Source organism: Natrix helvetica (genome assembly GCF_964273705.1).
Source record: "Natrix helvetica genome assembly, chromosome: 1".
NCBI classification, from domain to species: Eukaryota; Metazoa; Chordata; class Lepidosauria; order Squamata; family Natricidae; genus Natrix; species Natrix helvetica.
Window position 1 is genome coordinate 127,103,975 of NC_138548.1, and position 19,452 is coordinate 127,123,426.

Consider the following 19,452-nt stretch of genomic DNA (forward strand, 5'->3'; position numbering starts at 1 on the left):
GGTGGCACTTAGCAACGAGGCAAGATGCGGGCTAACGCCCTGGCCTGGCACGCCTAAAGGCCGTCGGCGGAGGCCTCCCCGCAGAGAACATGCAGCCCAGGGGGCGCTATTTCCTTATTTTTCAAATCCAGCAGTTGTCGGAAGGAAGAACGGAGAGGTAGATTTTGGAAGAGGCTCAGCCTCGTGCTTTTGGCTCAGCGTCCACGCGGTCCCGGCTGGATACGACTGGTAACGCTCGTGGGCTCACACTCCAGGCGATTGATCCTCCGGTCAGCATGCCGGGTGCCCTCCAGTGTACTTAGGGGCGCTGGATCCAAGCAGGCATCTTTACTCCAAGCAGGGCAATCAAGACCTTACTTCTTCCTCCCACCCCCGCCTCCAATCGCGGGTAACCATAATTAGGGAGGGAAGGGTAAACCATGCCCCCTATGAGTGAAAGGACAGATCAGGTCTCTAGGTGTAAAATCTTTGGAGACCCTGCAAGCTGATTACAGGGAAGCGGAGTTTTTTAAATAAGTATAAAATCAAATGATGTCTGAATTCACACGCTCACACTTATAGACCCCGGAGTTTGCTGAACAAGAGTGACGTCCTAAGATTTGCTTGAGCTACCTTCCCCAAAAAGTGCCTTCAAAGCCCCGCCCCATTTCCCGGGCTGCTAACGTTTTAGGCGACCCCCTCCCTCCCATTGAAGCTGATTTAGAGCGGCTTTCTCCAACAAGGTGCCCGCCAGAAATTTTGGAGTACAAAAAAATGATCTCGCCGATCATGTTGACTTAGGAAATGGCAGTTGCAGTCTGGAGGCGGCGACGTTTGGGGGAAAGCGCCTTTCTGCTTAAAAGGATCGCGTTAGTTTTTAAGTGCGAGAGAAAGAGAGCGACCTTGTGAATTCCAAGGCCAGTAAATGATTTCTTGGGATTCAGGGAGACCCTCACCTGAACGTGGGCACGAGGCAAGGGACAGCAGAGATGCAGAAGATGCAAAGAGGGCGACCGCTGAAAACCAGAGGGAGAATTGGATGGGATGGATTAAAGGGCAGTTGAAAAATGATGAAACGTTTAACGAGGAGAGGGGCTGCAGACAGCCAGAATTGCTGATTTCAAGTGTCTGAAGGAGTTACATGTAAAGCAGGGGGGCGGAATTGTTCAGAATTATTTCAGAAGGCAGGACAAGAATCAGGAGGTTTAAACTACCAGGAAAGAGATGGAACAAACTTCCCTAATGGAGTCTTTTTTTAAAAAAAATATTGAAGGTGCATTTTTTAAAAATGGGGAAACTGGCTGGGAACACTATAATAACAGATTTTTGCCCTGGACTAGATTAGACAATAACCACATCCTGGAATCCCTGCTCAGGAGACAATGCTCTACCACTAGAAAACTAGCAATAAAATGAAACCTACATTCATTATTTATTGATCCAAACACCAAGGACTTTAATATATAACCACAAATTGACAACAATGGATGCTCCACATTGTCCCAGAAAAATCCTCTCCTTATTGTAAATATAAAGATTTAACTTTAATTGTACATTTAACATTAATGTTTTCAGCATACAAAAATTAAAACTTGAATTTCACAATTCATTGGACAGATGTTTTAAGCAAAATCAATGTGGTTTTTTTTCTGGCTATAGGTATATCTATACCCACCATTCTTTTCCACATAGTTTGAAAAATCTTGGATTAGATTATCTATCTGTAAGGCCCCTTCCAGCTCTTGTTTTATATAATTCTGTATGATAAAGCATCATCTATAATTTCACCATTAGAAGTAGTCCTGGACTTATGACCACAGTTATGACCAGAATCTCAGTCACTGAGTGAGGCAGTGATTAAGTGAAATGTCCACATGACTACTTCTTTAAACAACCACAATCCCTGCTTTCCCAGCTGCAGTTGTTAAAGTAACTGCGTGGATCATTAAGTAAATGAATTGAAGGGGCTCCTTGCCATAGGATGACAAGTAATTCTCCTTCATGGATGGAAGGAAACTCTGTGGCAGAGTTTGGCTCTTCAAGTCCTAAACTCTGTTTCTGCAGCCCTTTGGAGGAGTTCCCCTTCCCTCAGCCAGCAGCCCTTTTTCAAAGGGTTGTTTGCCATCAGGAAACCTCAGCTTTGCAGCAGGCTACAGTAGCAACTTGCAATCTCCTTCACTGGTTTCCCCAATCGTCTGGGGAAGCCAGCAGAGAATATTGCAAATGGCACTTGGCAACTGATCATAGGTGCAAACAGGTTGCCAAGCACCAGAGCGTGACCACAGGATTCTCTCTCCCCCCCCCCCTTTCTCTCTGGAGAGAGATTCCAATTCCAATTCCTGGAATTTACCAGGTTGCTTTCTGTTTATTAGAATCTATGATTCTTATGACTGATTATACTCATTTTATTAATAGAAAAGTTTGATTTGGAATTATGAGGATTGAGGTCTGTAGCAACTGAGATTCATCAGGGCAATAAGAAGAACCTTTGCCTATCTTGGCTAGCCATGATGGAAGATCCAAATGCAAATAAAAAAAAGATAAAAACATTAAAAAAAAAACAGGACTGCAAAGGAGATATTGACAAAGCTAGAGGGGTGCAAGTAATTTTTGGCTTTTAAGATGCCTAAAAATAGCAAGGAATCAGTAACCATCCCCCAAATCAGCCTTAGCTTATCCAAAGTTATGAAACACCAGTTTTTGGCTGACAGCTTTTTATTAGCTTAAGTGAGCCTTTGCTGTAGCATCCTCATACTGTATTTTGCCTAGGCAGTGATAAGCTGATTTCTTTTGGTTGTCCTGGATAGCTAACAAAAAAAAAAAAAAAAACGATTGTCATCCCTGGTGGCCAGGGAATGTTTTGAGGATGCTGATTGGCTGAGGAGTAGCCAATGGTATCTGTTTTTCATTGCTCCTTATAAGATAACAGGCACCTTCCCAGGAAATCTACCAAGAATTCATCAAGGTTGGCCTGGTCACATGGACTACCCTCTGAAAAAGAGCGAAATACAATAAAGTTTATGTACCATGACTCAGGGTTAGATTAAACAGGAAAAACAGGTTATTTTCTTAAACAGAATCGGCATAAGGCTATTTAAAACATGGGCTGGGAATGAGGCAAAGTCTTGCATTGTATGGTCAAAGGGGAATATTGGGATTGGTAGATCTTTATGATGTTTGCCTAGCGTGTATATTGGCCTATGTGTCTATTATTGGCAATTATTAGTTGAGAATCTCTTGTGTGATAGTGTGATTAAAGTGGCAAAAATGATTCCCATTTAATAATTTTCTACTGAGGTTTTTCCCCACTTGTCGTTGTTTTTAATTTTATTCTTTTCTGAATATTTTAAATAGTTTTACCTGGTATATGTTTCAGTATTGTAAATCACTGTTTTAATTTACCAGTGTAGGCTGTCACAGTTGGTATCTATTGAACAGCGTTGAGCTTTAGAGTTTAGTGACCATGGTTTCAGGCAATAGAATTCTGTTAAATTCTGTTAAATCAGATTCCTAATAAATTCTGAAATCCGCTACAATTATTTCAATTGTTGGCTTTTATGGTGAACCACCATCAATTTATTTTAAATAAGTGGCACCTAAATACTTTAAATAAAGCATGAGATTATTCACAGCACCTGGGTAGGGGCATATGACTGAAGACAGCCTAAGACTCAACTTATTAATATACAGGTGGTCCTCAACTTACATCCACAGTTGGGAACAGAATTTTCATTATTAAGCAAGGCAGTTGTTAAGTGAGCCACATCCGATTTTATGACCTTTTTTGCCCTGGTTATTAAGCAAATTACTGCAGTTCTTAAGTGAATCATGGTCATTAAGTGAATTCAAGTCCCCCTCTCCCATTGACTTTGTTTGATGGACGCCTGCTAGGAAGGGTGCCAGTGGCGATCACATGACCCCTGGATACGGCAACTGTCATGAAATATGGGCCATTTGCTAAGTGCCCAAATTTTGATTGTGTGATTGTGGAGATGCTGCAACAGCTGCAAGTGTGAGAATATGTAGTAAGTCTTTTTTTCCCCCAGTGCCATTGTAGCTTTGCCAAACAAATGGTTGTAAGCAGAGGTGGTATTCAGCCAGTTCAGACTGGTTCGGGTGAACCAGTAGTGGAGATCGCGGGTCGGCCTGCCCTGCCCTGGCGCTATGCTGTCTTACTTAGCCACGTTTTTTTAAACTGGGCGCATATGCATGGCAGGTGCGCACATGAAGTGAGGATGCCCACGCGGGGTGAATCAGTGGTAAAAATAAATGAAACCCACCGCTGGTTGTAAGTCAAGGACTACTTGTCTTACTTATTTTGGAAACGTTGCGAAGCAGGATAGATAAACTACCCTGATATTTCCGATTGGAAGCCATTGGCATGCTTTGCAGGATAATGTTAGATAGCCTAGTAAAAACTTATTTTGCTTTTAGCAGAGTGGTGAGACCCACGGAAGAAAGCTAGGATGTCCACAGATGCCTCCTTTGCCACACTACCTACTGCACTGTGTAATTTTTTTACGAAAAAAAAGTGGTGGAAGCTATCATGATGCAAAATAAAATGCAAGCCTCAATTTTCTTTTCAAGAATGCCTCCTAGGCCTCAGATGGCCCCATAAGCTTTCCTGAAGATAAAAGGGATAGCTGGTTGCAGCCCTGTGGTTTGCTTGGAAGCACGCCTACATCTACAGGAAAAGGGCACAAGGGAGCAGGGATAGGAAAGATGGTATTTTAGCTAAGTGGTCATGGCTCCACTACATACAGGTAGTCCTCATTAAGCAATCACAGTTTGGAACGGCAACTCTGTCATTCAGCAAAGCAGTTGCTAAGCGAAAACCACGACTGTTCCTATGATGGTCTTACAGTAAAGCTTTGCTTTGCTTTATGGACCTGTGAAGTTCACAAATGCAAGGACCGGTTGCAAAGTTATTTTTTCACCACCATCGTAACTGCAGTCACAAGTAAACGAAAGAGTTGCTAAACGAGGACTATCACAGTATCCTCAAAATGCAAAATGTGCACATCAGCTCCAAGTGGCTGGTGATATTTTTCTGAACTAGAGCTTGGTGTAAAATATTTTGGATGAACTAATTCATGAAACCCGGGAATGCGGTTTTGAAATCATCTTAGATCTTTGTCACAAAAAATCCACTTCTGATTATCTTAAACTGCCTTGCTTTCCAACATGTAATTCAAAGGGGAAATGGGTGGAAGGAAGCACTGATTTTATTGCTGCTGCCTTTAAATAAATGAATCTAGTTTCCCTATCTATTGTAAATTTATCAGTGATCTCTGGGGACTCATCTGCATATCGTCACAGCATGGAGATGCCAGCTGTTTTTGAATGCCATGACCTCATCATATTGTCTCAGTCCCAGCCTATAGCTGAGGCAACTTGACGTCTTACACAGCCGTCCAATTTTAGAGTAATATTTTTGTTCTTCTCCCAACAGAATTTTGGTTGGGGACATGACAGACAAGGCTTCCTTAATGATGTGGTTGATGACACAACCAGTGGCTGGAGTTTGTCCAGCTCGTATTAGTCATTTTAGGCTGGTGTGGCATATTCCCTACCTTTCATGCACTGGGGATGTCTTCCATGGCCTTCCTTGAGTTTGGATTTCAGGAGAAAGTGGGAATCTGACTTATTTAGAGGCGTTTGTCACATCACACCTGAGCTCTGCTTTGAAAAACATTAGTAAGGTGCCATGCAGACTTTTTATTTGCATGGGTTTGGCACTTTTTAAAAAGCACTGAACCTATTTCTTTAACAAACAAGGTTTAAGGTTAAGGTTTAAGGTTTATTAAATTTATAGACCGCCCCCTCTCCCCGTAGGGACTCGGGGCGGTGTACAGACCGTTCATGTTCAAGACAACAAAACATAACATAAGACATCAAACAAAACAACGCACACATACCGTCTGTGTATAAAACCCAAAACCAATTTAAATAATTAAAAACAATTCTAAAACCAGTTTAAAACCCCAATTTAAAATTTAAAAAGCCATCCAGGAAGGTTAGTAATAGATGTTCCCTGTAAATACAATTACAATTACAATTAGGCCAGGCCAGCTAATCGAAACAGGTGGGTCTTGAGTTTCTTGCGGAAGGAGCGGAGATCCAAGGTGGTTCTAATATCGGGGGGGAGGTTGTTCCAGAGGGTTGGGCCCATCACAGAGAAGGCCCTATTCCTAGGCACCGCCCGCCCGCACTGTTTAGCGGAAGGTACCCGGAGGAGACCCTCTCTGTGAGAGCGGATTGGTTGCAGGGATGTATGGGGTAGAATGCGATCCCGCAGGTAACTAGGTCCCGAGCCATGGAGCGCTTTGAAGATGACAATCAACACCTTGAAACGCACCCGAAAAGCCACAGGCAGCCAGTGCAGCTCACGCAGGAAAGGTGTTACATGGGAGTACCTAGTACTCCCCATAATAACCCGCGCGGCTGCATTCTGAACCAGCTGGAGCCTTCGGGTGCATCTCAAGGGGAGCCCCATGTAGAGAGCGTTACAGTAATCAAGACGGGAAGTCACCAGGGCATGAGTGACTGTGCAAAGGGCGTCCCGCTCTAGTAAGGGGCACAATTGGCGCACCAAGCGAACCAGGGAACGCCCCCCTAGCCACGGCCGTCACATGATCATCTAGCGACAGCCGGGAATCTAGGAGGACGCCCAAATTGCGTGCCCTATCCACCGGGGGCAGTTGTTCCCCCCCCCCGATGGCCAGAGATGGAACACATTGGCTAAAGCGGGGCGCCGGTAGCCACAGCCACTCCGTCTTGGAAGGGTTGAACTTGAGTCTGTTGTCACCCATCCAGACCCGCACGACTTCCAGACACCGGGACATCACCTCGACGGCTTCGTTGGGGTGGTTCGGGGTAGAGATGTACAACTGAGTGTCATCTGCATACAGATGGCACTCAACCCCGAATCTTCGAATGATCTCGCCCAGCGGTTTCATGTATGTGTTGAACAGGAGAGGTGAGAGGACCGACCCCTGTGGCACTCCACACGTGAGTGGCCTCAGGGTCGACCTCTGCTCCCCCGCCAACACACATTGCGTCCGACCGGAGAGGAAGGAGGAGAACCACCGCAAAACGGTGCCCCTCACCCCCATCCCCTCCAGTCGACGCAATAGGATACCATGGTCGATGGTATCGAAAGCCGCTGAGAGATCTAAGAGGACTAGGATGGAGGAACAACCCCCATCCTTCGCCCTCCAGAGATCATCCACCAACGCGACCAAAGCCGTCTCCGTGCTGTGGCCTGGTCGGAAACCGGACTGGCGCGGGTCTAGGTAAGTAATTTCCTCCAGGTGTCGAGGGAACTGCTGCGCCACCACACTCTCAACAACCTTCGCTAAAAAGGGAAGGTTGGAGACAGGACGATAATTGGCTAACTCTACTGGGTCCAGGGAAGGCCTCTTAAGTAGGGGCCTCACCACCGCCTCTTTCAAGGCGGTTGGTAGGAACCCCTCCCCCAGCGAGGCGTTCACCAGCCCCAGGAGCCAGTCTCGTGTAACCTCCCAGGCTGCCAGTACAAGCCAGGAGGGACACGGGTCCAATAAACATGTGGTGGCCCGCAGTCGCCCGCGTAGCCTGTCCATATCCTCTAGGGAAAGTGCTAATCCTGTGTTGCACAGATGGTTGATTTAAACCAGGAAAACCAGCTGAATTCAGATCTATAAACTGTGTGTATCTAGTTTAGTGCCAAATAAGTGTGTATCTGATTTAGTGCCAATTATAGATGTTCTGCTATTTCAGGATATTTATGGTCAAATTGGACAGCTTGGTCACTTACTGTCAGCACTATCGCTCAACATGCACAAAAGTAGAAATAAGTAGCAGTGTTCAGTTACCCATTCAATTACATGGACACATTTCTGTCAGTGCAAATAACTACAGAAGACCAACTGTGTATGTCTTAGCTTCTGAACGATTGACAGGTCACAAGCATAGGTATACTCATCAATACTTAGCATAGGGGAAAAAAGCACCTTCATTGCTTCTCACAACCCTTTCTATGCACATATGACCTGTGAATCAGACTACCTTTTATACAGAGATCTTATACCTTTTTAAAAAGAGGACTAATTCTATTTTACGGATGCGGTGGCTCAGTGGCTAAGACGTTAAACTTGTCGATCAGAAAGGTCGACAGTTCGGTAGTTTGAATCCCTAGCACCGCATAATGGAGTAAACTCCCGTTACTTGTCCCAGCTTCTGCCATCCTAGCAGATCGAAAGCATGTAAAAATGCAAGTAGAAAAATAGGAACCACCTTTGGTGCACAGGTAACCGCGTTCCGTGCTCCTTCAGTGTTTAGTCATGCCAGCCACATGACCACAGAGATGTCTTCGGACAACGCTGGCTCTTCAGCTTTGAAACGGAGATGAGCACCGCCCCCTAGAGTCAGGAATGACTAGCACATATGTCCGAGGGGAACCTTTACCTTTACCTAATCCTATTTAAAAAAAACAGGACTAGCACTTTCACAAGAATGCTATATATAAATATATATAACTAACAAACAGAGAAATACATCTCCCTTTAAAAAATTATACCCATATCGTTAGTAAGACTACACTCTTTATTTCAAAGACCATTTTGAAGAGGACAGAATATTTAGATCAAAATAAAGTTTATATTGTATTCTATACATACAAAGACAGGAGCTAACTTTCCCCTTCTCTGTGGCATAATTCAAATAGCAGAAGAGTACTGGGCCTAAGACAGAACCTTGGAGTATCCCACTTTGTGCTCCCTTCCATGTGGATGTAGATACACTCAGCTTGCAGCTGCCTCCCTCCCCAGCCTTAATATGTTTAACTCTGCTGTTTTGTCTCCAGGGATATTTTTTTCATAAGAAAGCACGCAAGTTCTGATTGTGATGGTTGTCATCTCTGGAAGTTCCCCTATCACTTGTAACCTGATTTCCTAGCAGGAAACATCTACTGCAAGGGTGAAAGTCAGGAGCAGCCTCTGAACAGGAATGCCATCCCCTCTGATCCACGCTTCTGTTTTTGTTTTGTTTTTTGGCTGATAATGGACCCTTAATAGCAAAAGCAGATGCTTGCTTGGGAAGCACCACTTGGACGGGCCGAGTTGCTGTTTTGCAGACGGAGCCTATGCCCACTCAGTTGGCTGGTGGCTGGCAAGGACAGCCTTTGGGACACTCTCAGCCCTGAGACTGATGTTGTCTTAAAGCAACTAGTGCCCAGCCACTTGCTCTCAAGGATACCCGACTAGTCCTACCATTCCACTGGGTGGCTGGCCTGGCGGAAGCTCAGGAGCAACATATTCAAACACATTCTGAACAGTGATGGGATTCAAAAAAATTTACTACCTAGTCTGTGGACGTGGCTTGGTGGGCGTGGCTATGTGGGTATGGCATTGCTTGGTGGGCATGGCTTGGTGGGTATGGCATTGCTTGGTGGGCATGGCAGGGGAAGGATACTGTAAAATCTCCATTCCCTCCCCACTCCAGGGCAAGGATACTACACAATCCCAATTTCTTCCCGATCAGCTGGGATTCGGGAGGCAGAGAATAGATGAGGGCCAGTCAGAGGTGGTATTTACCAATGCTCCAAACTACTCAAAATTTCTGCTACCAGTTCTCCAGAACTGGTCAGAACCTGTTAAGTGCCACCTCTGATTCTGAGGGCTCTAAGAAAGGGACGAGTGCTTTAAAAAGAGTTTAAGAAAGTCTTCATTTTTTGTAGCAAACTTAGACGTCCATGGGACCTTTGAACAAGTAAGCCGCACTGGATGTTTGAAAGCGTTTTAAAGAAGTCCTCTCTGACTGGTTGAACCCAGGTTAGCGAAAGAATGTGGATCCATACAAGCAGAGGCCTCGCCTTTTTCAAGAATCTTCTGCTTGAGGATTTGCGACAAAGAGATGGATGTTTGTTCGTTGCCAGCTTGGTCATGCCTGGCAACTGCTTGCCTTGAAATTGCAGCTTGGCTTGAACCAGGGGTGAAATTCAGCAGGTTCTGACAGGTTCTGGAGAACCGGTAGCGGAAATTTTGAGTAGTTCGGAGAACCGGCAAATATCACCTCTGACTGGCCCCAGGAGTGGGGAGGGAATGGGGATTTTGCAGTATGCCCACCAAACCACACCCTCAGAACCGGTAGTAAAAATGTTTGAATTTCACCACTGGTTTGCACAGAAGTGCTGCCTTTCTCTTCAATGCTGGGGCTGGATGCAGTAGTGGAAGAGAGGAGGGTCAAGATAGCTGGGTTTTGATTTTGCTAAAAGATGGAGGTAGAAAGAATTAGTGGTTAAGATGCAAGGACGCCCTGATATATGGACTGCTGACAAATAAGGAAAAGGACTAGCATTGACTAAAAGATATGACCACATTTTCATTGAAAAAAATAAAACCTGAAAGAGGGGCCTATGGAGGACCCAGATTGTTGGGGGCAATATGCTGACTCTGTAAACCGCTTAGAGAGGGCTGTAAAAGCACTGTGAAGCGGTATATAAGTCTGAGTGCTATTGCTATATTTCAGGGGTGTCCAAACTTGAGAACTTTAAGACTTGTGGACTTCAACTCCCAGAATTCCCCAGCCAGCATGGCTGGCTGGGGAATTCTGGGAGTTGAAGTCCACAAGTCTTAAAGTTCCCAAGTTTGGACACCCCTGCTATATTTGAAAGAGATTCATAAGGATAAATAGTTTATAATATCCTTGCTTTACCAAGAAAACTTCCAGAGCAACACCAAGCAACACTTTACAAACATGCATATTCTAATAAAATATCTAAATTCAAATGGTATATGTAAACGTATTTTAAAAACACAATCCTGTTTCCATATTTTCCACACAAATAATGTGCATTAAGAAGTACCATTTGCATAGCAAAAGTTAAATGACCAAAATAAAGGAAGAGTGAAGGTTTTTTTAAAATAAATCTATAGGGCAGCTTTCTGAAATAAAGGACTGTCCTTTACAATATATGACATATCATCCCAGTAGTAAAAAAAACATTGTGCAAAATGACCTACTTATTTGTTATGTTTTATTTATTTAAAACATTTATATAGCTGCCCATCTTCTAACCAACTGTGAGACTGCCAATCAAAAGTTAAAAGAGCATATGTTTTATGCCACTTATTTATATCCAAAGCTGCTGACAAACTGAACGTGGGCAGCAGAGAGTGGTTGTTATGTCACATTATTGTACAGCATGTTTTCATTCAATAATCAAATGCTATGAGCTTGATCAAATGCTTGATGAGCAAACAATAACCAATAGTAAATAGAATCTGGGTATGGTATCAGTTTAAAATGGTATGAGGGCTATATCACATAGCCAATACAATGTCACACAGCTAAATTGGCAAGATCACCATAAAATAAGATAAGAATAAAATCAATAGATACACCGGTAGATTATTTAAAAAAGTAAACATAAAAGTCATCAAGGAAAATCAAAATCTGTGCTAGAGAATAGAAGTTGACTGTAATATTATACTGTAGGGCTATAAATCAGCTGTCAGGACTGAAATGTTTGCAGTGGACTTTGAAACCACGCTAAGGATTGCTTGTAGATGCAGGCTGTTCACGCCTGTCCTCTGCTTACTGGAAATGGCGCTACGGAAGTTTCCGGGTCCATCTGGAATAACCGAGGATTAAGTTAAAGAACATCAGGAAAGCAAATGAGCTACAGTCCTTTCCCAGAATCAGACAGTTCCGTGAGCTTAAGCCTATTATACGCATTCAAAGAGTCCAAAAACGTTCTCCGTGACCAATCAAGGAACTTGCTGTGGATGTTCAGGAATCATGCACTGAAAATGAATTTGTTTTTTTTAAAAAATGTATAAATTCCTGCTTTGGGGAGAAACAGGCTGGAGAATGCCTCTGCAGAGAATATTAGTACATTTTTACACAGCATATAAGGCAGGAGGGTCAAACTCGATTTCATTGGGGGCCGCCTGAGGGTTGTGTTTGACCTTGGGCGGCTGGAGTAGGCATGGCCAGGGTGGGCATGGCCAGTTCAATGTCACTCGTGTTAGGGGCACCTGTAGTGGCCCAAGTGCTCTGCCAGAGAAAATGGGCTCCCGAGTTCTGTTTTCGGCTGCAACGGCCTCCTGCAACCCTCTGCCAGTGAAAACAGAGCTCAGGAAGGCGGCATCTGGCCCTCCCGAACTCCATTTTCACTGGCAGAGGTACCGCGGGCCAGTCCCTCACTGTTTCCAGGGCGGCCCCGCAGGCCAGGTTTAAGCACCCCGCGGGCCAGCTCCAGCTCCTGGGCCTTGAGTTGAACACCCCTGGTATAAAGGAACTAATAATAGTACTAATTTTTCCAATCAGCGTTCATATGTGTTTGGTTTTGCTGGATTACAGAAAGCCGAGCTTTAGCAGATACTGCAAGAAGGGTTGATCATTAGTCTGGACAAACATGTTACCTCCTGACCAGATTTTTTTTCATAAATCTCCAAGATTGACTGGATGTCTCCCATAGTGTTTGTGTAAATGCGTCATACCAAACCACACATCTGAAATCAGGAAGTTGAAGAAAGGTGATTGAAAAGAAAAGAAAAAATCCCTTCACTTCTTTACCTATGCTACGGAATAAAGTAAATAATAAATAAAAATAATAATCTTGGCAATTTCTGGCAATCTAGGGTGAGTACTTTCCTTTGGCCTAGAAACTCAGTGCCAGTTCCCTTTACCCTGTTTCCATCAGTCCAAATCTTGATCAATCTAATCTAATAAAACTACTTCCATTATTTGAATGCCTTCAGATTCTTAGCAATTATAGGCCCGAAGAAAAAACACCCATGTACTTCCCTGTGGCATATTTCAAGGCTGAACAGTAAGCTTGTTATGGATTCCTTCGCCTGGCAAGGGTTATTCTTATCTGACGTCTTCTTAAAGTTATCTTACCTACCTTACGTGCAGCTCTTGCAAAGTTTATCTTGTTTACATGTTACAGCCAGTAACATCATTAGAAAGTTGCATTGTAAAAGGAAAACGGTATGACACTGACTGGAACAAATGCAAAAAGAGTGGATAAGTAAAGTTCAGCCAATTGTTAGCGGAAACCCATCATAACTTTAGAAATGAGCATTATACATCATTTGTCATGATGGGTAAGTAAAGGTATATTATCCCCTGCACTTCATTTTCTCCCAATGTTCATATGACATTTTGAACAGTAAACCAGCTGATTACTAGTATATTGTGCAAAGCAGTCCTGGATTTGATTGAAGATTATGTGAAGCCAGATAATTGGGTTAATTGACTAACTTAAGTTAATTAAAGGTATTCCTATCACACAGATTGTTAGATACTCCCCACTCTAGTTGTGGCAAGGACAATAGTAGTTTCCAGTCAGGTCCTCTCTTTTCAGGCGGGAACAGAGAGAGACCTGATTGGCTGAAGCTCTGGCCAGCTCCCCTTTAAAAAGGGAGCTGCCAGACCTTTCACTCAGTGGATGCCTGTACTTGACCAAATAAAGAGGTATTGTTATCTTAGCCTTTTGTGCCTTTCATTACCCAATCTAACACAGATGCTATGAATTAATCTCAAAGTGGGAAAGATAGTGAAAAATTTCATTGCTGGTCTCAAGGAGTGTTAGGGGGTCTAAATATAAAATGTTACCGAAATGTGGTGTTCTTGTATATGGAATCAAAGCAAGCAACTATTATTCTGATGGAAGAGTGGCTTTGCAAGAGTAATTTAAAGCAGCTTGATTTTTGTAATTTCCTTTCCTTTCCTTTACACTGTTAAATTTGGTTCACTTTTAATAAACTTGCCAGAACTGGTAGAAAAATGTATTATATAGCTGGACCCTAAGATTAAATGGCCAGCTTTTCCTTTATACTGGACACCGCCTTGTGCCTCCAAAAGTTGCATGGGAAAAACTTGAGGATAAGGAATCAGAAACATCATTTAGGATACAAAGCCAGACAAAAAGGATATTTGTGTTGTCAACGTATGCCATCCAAACTAAATGAGAAAGAAGTCACTCAAGGATTAGGTGGGTGCATATCCATACCAGGGAACAAGAGACAAAGTAACTGAAGGGTGCACAATACTAACCCAGCTAGCTACCTATTTCATCTCATGAGTCACTTATTTGAATTTCTGAGTAAACTCAAAATGGTTGGCTGCTACTGAACCATGGACAAAAAGACAAGCAAGGTATAATGTCAGTGTGCCGAAATGGATCCTGGCTTAGCAGAAGAGAACCTACTGAATAACCATGTCTCCCCTTCCTCAAACATTACTGTACAGTATCTTATGCATTCCAGGCAGAGGCAATATAAAACGACACAATTTTCATCCTTGAATTTTGGGATCAGATTCATACAGCCATGAAAGATGATATAATTCCCTACGAAGACAGGATTGTGGTGGGATGATTTTGTTACTGCCTTCACAACATGATAAAAAGAAAGCTAAGCAAAATAGTCTGCTATGGCCCCAGAAAGTCTTGTGTGCGTATGTGTGTTGCTCGAGAGTCGGTCTTTTTGGTACTTGCCACCTGTTGTAGAGAGGTCATTCAGAATGTCTAGGAGGAACTTGGCTTGAAGGAACAAAATACGATGGCTTTGATACATTCACACAACCCACATTAAACCACACTGCAAAGAGCAAAGAACCCATTCTCCATTCATTTCTCTCACCCACGCCAGCAGCTGTGAACATCCAGCTGAACTCAATGCTTTATTATACCTACAAGCTTTATTATACCTACAATCTGTGAATGCCTAAAGAATAGAGTGTTTTCCCTGCCTCGATTCCACCCTCACTCCACTAGACTTTCCGAATGTCTTGTTAGCATGCAAGAGTTGTGTGCTATTCCGGCTAAGCATGCAAACTACACTAAGGTCAGTGGCAAGAATTTCATGTGAATGCTTCTGTGGCCCTTGGGAATGGCTCAGTGGGATCGCCTTGTACCTAAAAGTCCAGTTGGCAGAAAGCATTTGAGGAATAGCTAATAATTGAGCATCACTTGCTCTACAAATCTTTTCCTTCCTTCCTCCTTGCCTTTTTTCCCCTTCCTTCTTTCCTTTCTCCATCTCTCTCTTTCTTTCCCTTCTTTTACTTTTTCCTCCTGTGGGTGTGGTTTCCCAGTTTGCAACTGTTTGTAACTCCCCTGGCCAGAGCAGCCAGTTTTTATCTGTCTTTTGATCTTGGAAGCAGTTACGAGTGGTTAAAAAGTTAGAAACTTCCCCCTGCAGTTATAATAAAAAACCTTTGCTTCCTCTTAGAATCTTTGGCCTCCAAAACTAATGTGGTGCAGTGATTAAACGCTTGGACTGAGATTGGGAAGACAGATGTTCAAAAACTTTCCAAGCCATGAAAACTCACAGAATTGGACCAATTACTTTCTCAATCTAAACTTTCCCTGCTTACTACATCCTTGTAGTACATCCCACTACCACAGCCCTGTGCGGTGTGACTTGAACTTTCTTGGGTAAAAAAAGGCAAGGGTCATTTGCAAGGACTGTTCTTGACACCTGAATGGATAAAATTGCTCAGATTCATACGGATTTCGACTCATTATGAAGGTCCTATGGAATTGAGATACAACCTTACAGTTATCTCGGAAGAGTTCAATCTTATTATCATGAAGAAGTAGACAGGATCCCAGGCATCGTTAATGTGCCCACCTGCGTTCTAGATCCATGCCCTTCTTGGTTGAGAGAAGGTTGGTCCTACTAAATCTGAAAGAGGCAACAGTTTTCCCCCCTTCTCAAAAAGTCATTGCTTGATCCAAAAGACCTGGACAAATTTTTAGGAAAGATTGACAAGAAGGTAGTCAGCTTACAGTTCTAAAGTGTCCCGAGGAAGCAGCAACATCGCTGATGGTGAGAATTTTTTTTAATGTAGTTTCCCTTTTCTTTTTTGGGTTATATGGGAGCTTTAAAAAAAATGCAAAAGATGTGTGCTGTTTCCTTTGACCCCTTGAGGTCCTGCTATGTTGCCTCATCATGGTGATGATGGGTATTCTTGGAGAGGATGAAGGAACATCAGAAACAGCGCAGGGGTCGGCAAACATAAACACTCAAAGAGCCATTTGGACCCGTTTCCCCCAGAAAAAAAAAACACCGGGAGCCACAAAGGCCCTAACCGGAAGCCCCCTGTTCAATTCTGGAGCTGACAGGAAGTTCAGTTCTCCCACCATAGAGTCTCCTCCTAGCGCGGCATACTTTTTCCTCTACCTGTCATAACCGAAAGCCCTATCAATTGTGGAGACAGCTGGAAAACCCTCCCCTTGCCATAGAGTCTTCTCCTGGCGCACTGTGCTTCTCTTCCCCCCCCCACCTGAAGCTCCTCTCAAAATTGTGGCGCTGACCAGTGACGGAGCCGCAGCATAGGGAGGAAAGAGCCACACGCGGTTCCAGAGCTGCAGTTTGCTGACCCCTGCTCTACCGTGGAGGTCATCCCTGGGACGCAGCCAAAGCAAGCAGGTACCTAGTGGGCAGCAGCAACATAGGAAGATGCTGGAGGCAAATAGTCACTTTAATGAAAACAACAAAGGCACCATCCATACAGCATCAGAGAAAGCAGAGGCAACCATTCCTGTATTTTATTAAGAAAACCACATGGACAGACAATATAAAGGAATATAAAGTGGTGCTGGATATTTTTTTTTTTAAATGTATTTGTATTTCGCCTTTATTACTTTTACAAATAACTCAAGTCAACTAACACAATCCCCAGGCCACGGCCCACTACCAGGCCTTGAGCCTTTTGGAACTGGGCTGTGAAAGTGGACGAGGACGTACCCGCATGCCCACTTATGCGAGTAGCGGACATATGCACATGTGGAACCATCCCTTCTCCCCCTCCCCCCTCGGCCAGTCTGCAAACCCGAAAAGGTTGGGGAACGTTGGACTAACATATCCAACACGCCTTTCTCCTCCTCTTCCACAAGAACAATCCTGTGAGATGCGTTGAGCTGAGAGAGTGACTGGCCCAAAGTCACCCAGCAGACCTATTTTTTTGCCCGCACCGAACCGGCAGTAATGCCGGGAGCAACCCCACCCCTGGCTTCAATATGGAGTCCAGGTGTTTTTCCTAGATTTTCCAGGAAGACAAAGGGGAGTTCAAAACTGCATCAGCCCCTGTGTCTTTGTAAAGTCATCAGTTGTCTCAGACAAAGAGCCCTTTCGCCTTCTTCCTTTTAGTCTTGACAACAGGCATTTGTGCTTTCTGGACCTGGGAAGAAGAGGCACTGATCAGAATGAGTAAGTCAACCAGCCAATCCAAATAAACAGGAGTAAAATCAACCAAATAAGTTGATGTAGCCAAATAAGATTTCATCATTTTACTTTGACTTCCACAGCTGAGATGTAGAATGTGCCATTTCTCTCTGGAATGTAAATAGCAATCAACACCGAGCAGTGGTGGCAGGTAAGACTAGTTAGAAAATAACAATGGCACCAACACATTTCAGACACAAAGTTGCCCCCATAGGGTTAGAAAACCTAGAGCTGTGATGGCACGTGTCATAGGTGGCAAAGGGAGCTCTCTCAGCGGGAATGCTAGCCATTGCCCCATGCACGCACGCCTCCCACCGGCCAGTTGATTTTTGGGTCTCTGCCCTGCATGCACGGGTGGTGGGCGCATGCAGGAGATGTGTGTAGTTGCCTGCATATGTGCGGGCAGAGCACAGGGGGTGCAAGGGCGTTTGGTCCATTTTTGGTCTCAGGAGGCTTCAGGGAGGCCTGCTAGGCCCAAAACGGCCGCAGGGGTGTGTCGCACGCACATGTGCGGAGGGTGGGAGGAACACGGGGGGGTCATATGTGTATGCACAGGGGGGAGGGGTGTGTGAGGGGGTTGTTGCACGCTTTGGGTGTGGGTATGCACGCTTTCAGCACGTGACAATAAAAAGGTTAGCCATCACTGACCTAGAGGTTGCTGCTGACCGTCATTGAACTTCACATACATAAGCAATAGAAGAGTTTACTACTAATTCTTTCAAGAAGGCTCTTCAAGAGGATTAAGAAGCAGAGTTTCTTAATCAGGGAAAGAGGAACTATGGTTCTCCAAGGGACAACTAACTCTTTGAGGACCCCCTTCCCATATGTATCTAATGGTCATGGACCTACCACTGCTTCTTCCACATGCTGTGCAGATGACAACTGGATCTCTGTCTGTTCTTCTGCCTCTGGCAAATCTACCGGCTCTTCTGTATGGTCCTGAGAAGCAGCATGGTTAAGGGATCCAGAGTCTTCTGATTCTGTCAAAGGAAGAAGATAACAAACGGTGGTGCCATATGGATTAGTGCCTTGGTTTAAGTATCAAGAGTATAGGAATTATAACCAGGTAAGCTATCAAGAATGTAGAATGGTACTTCAAATGAATGTTGGAAATGCAAATGTAAAGCAGGGACTTTCTATCATTTATGGTGGATAAAGCAAAGAAATATTAGAGCAGGATTCATATTCTAATACAGAAGATACTTAAAGTGAATATAAAGATAAAACCAGAAACTTTTCTTTCGGATTTAACGGAAAAAGACTCGGGGGGGAAATTGGAACTTTGATGTTATATAAGTTGACAGCAGCAAAATTACTTTATGCACAAAAATGGAAGGATGCTTCAATCCCTACAATGGATGAAAGGTTGCAAAAGCGGATGGAGTTAGCAAAGATGGCTAAATTGACTACTTTGATAAAAGAAAAAAATCTGTTAAACAACATTGGAGGCACTAGTGCAGTGATGGTGAACCTATGGCATGCGGAGCCATTTGTCAGCGCACGCGAGGTGCTGCCCTGTCAGCTGGCCAGCTGAGTTCACCCCTTTTTAAAACCATTTTTCGCCCTCCCCAGGCTCCAGAGGCTTTATGGAAGCCTGGGGAGGGTGAAAAGAGCCTCCCCCGCCCCCCCGGAGGCCCTCCGGAGGCTTCATGAGCTTCCCTGAAGCCTCTGGAGCGCAAAAAAACAGCCCTACGGGCAAACCGGAAGTTCAGGAAGGCTTCGGAGGCTTCAGGGAAGTGTCCTCATGGTCCCTGAAGCCTTCGGAGCGCTCAAAACGACCCTCTGAGCAAACTGGAAGTGACTTCCGGTTTGCTCGGAGGGTCATTTTGACTGCTCCTGAAGGTCCCTGAAGCCTCTGGAGGGCTTCCGGGGGGGGCAGGGGCGGCTGTTTTCACCCTCCCCAGGCTCCTATAAAGCCTCTGGAGCCTGGGGAGGGCGAAAAAAGCATGCAAAAAATGGGGGTCGCGCTTGTAGTGTGCGCATGCGCACTGGGGGGGGGTCGCACATTGCATTATGGGTGCGGCATGCCCGCACACAATCCCCCTGCACTCCCCCCACTTACGGCACGCGAGCCCCAAAAAGGTTCGCCATCGCTGCAATAGTGCCTTGTGGCAACACACAATGGCCAAAATGCTGAGGGAGATTCACTTATTGTACTTCTGAGATCATCTCCACAAGTATGAAATGCAGGCACTATCAGTGGTCAAGAGATCAATGCTTCCTGTCCCTGTTTTGCAGTATGTCAAGCTGCAAA

General features: G+C 44.4%; 1 protein-coding gene across 1 annotated transcript in view; it reads right to left on the reverse strand.

Moving 5' to 3' along the window:
* Positions 1–16,507: 16,507 nt before the first annotated feature.
* NHEJ1 (non-homologous end joining factor 1) overlaps positions 16,508–19,452 on the reverse strand; it is a 119,220-nt gene continuing 116,275 nt past the window's right edge. Inside the window, exons 7-8 of the mRNA XM_081933995.1 lie at positions 18,048–18,178; positions 16,508–17,154 (exon numbers count right to left, since the gene is read on the reverse strand). Coding sequence (XP_081790121.1) covers positions 17,089–17,154; positions 18,048–18,178 — 197 coding nt within the window. The 3' untranslated portion in view covers positions 16,508–17,088. The remainder of the gene's footprint in view (positions 17,155–18,047; positions 18,179–19,452) is intronic.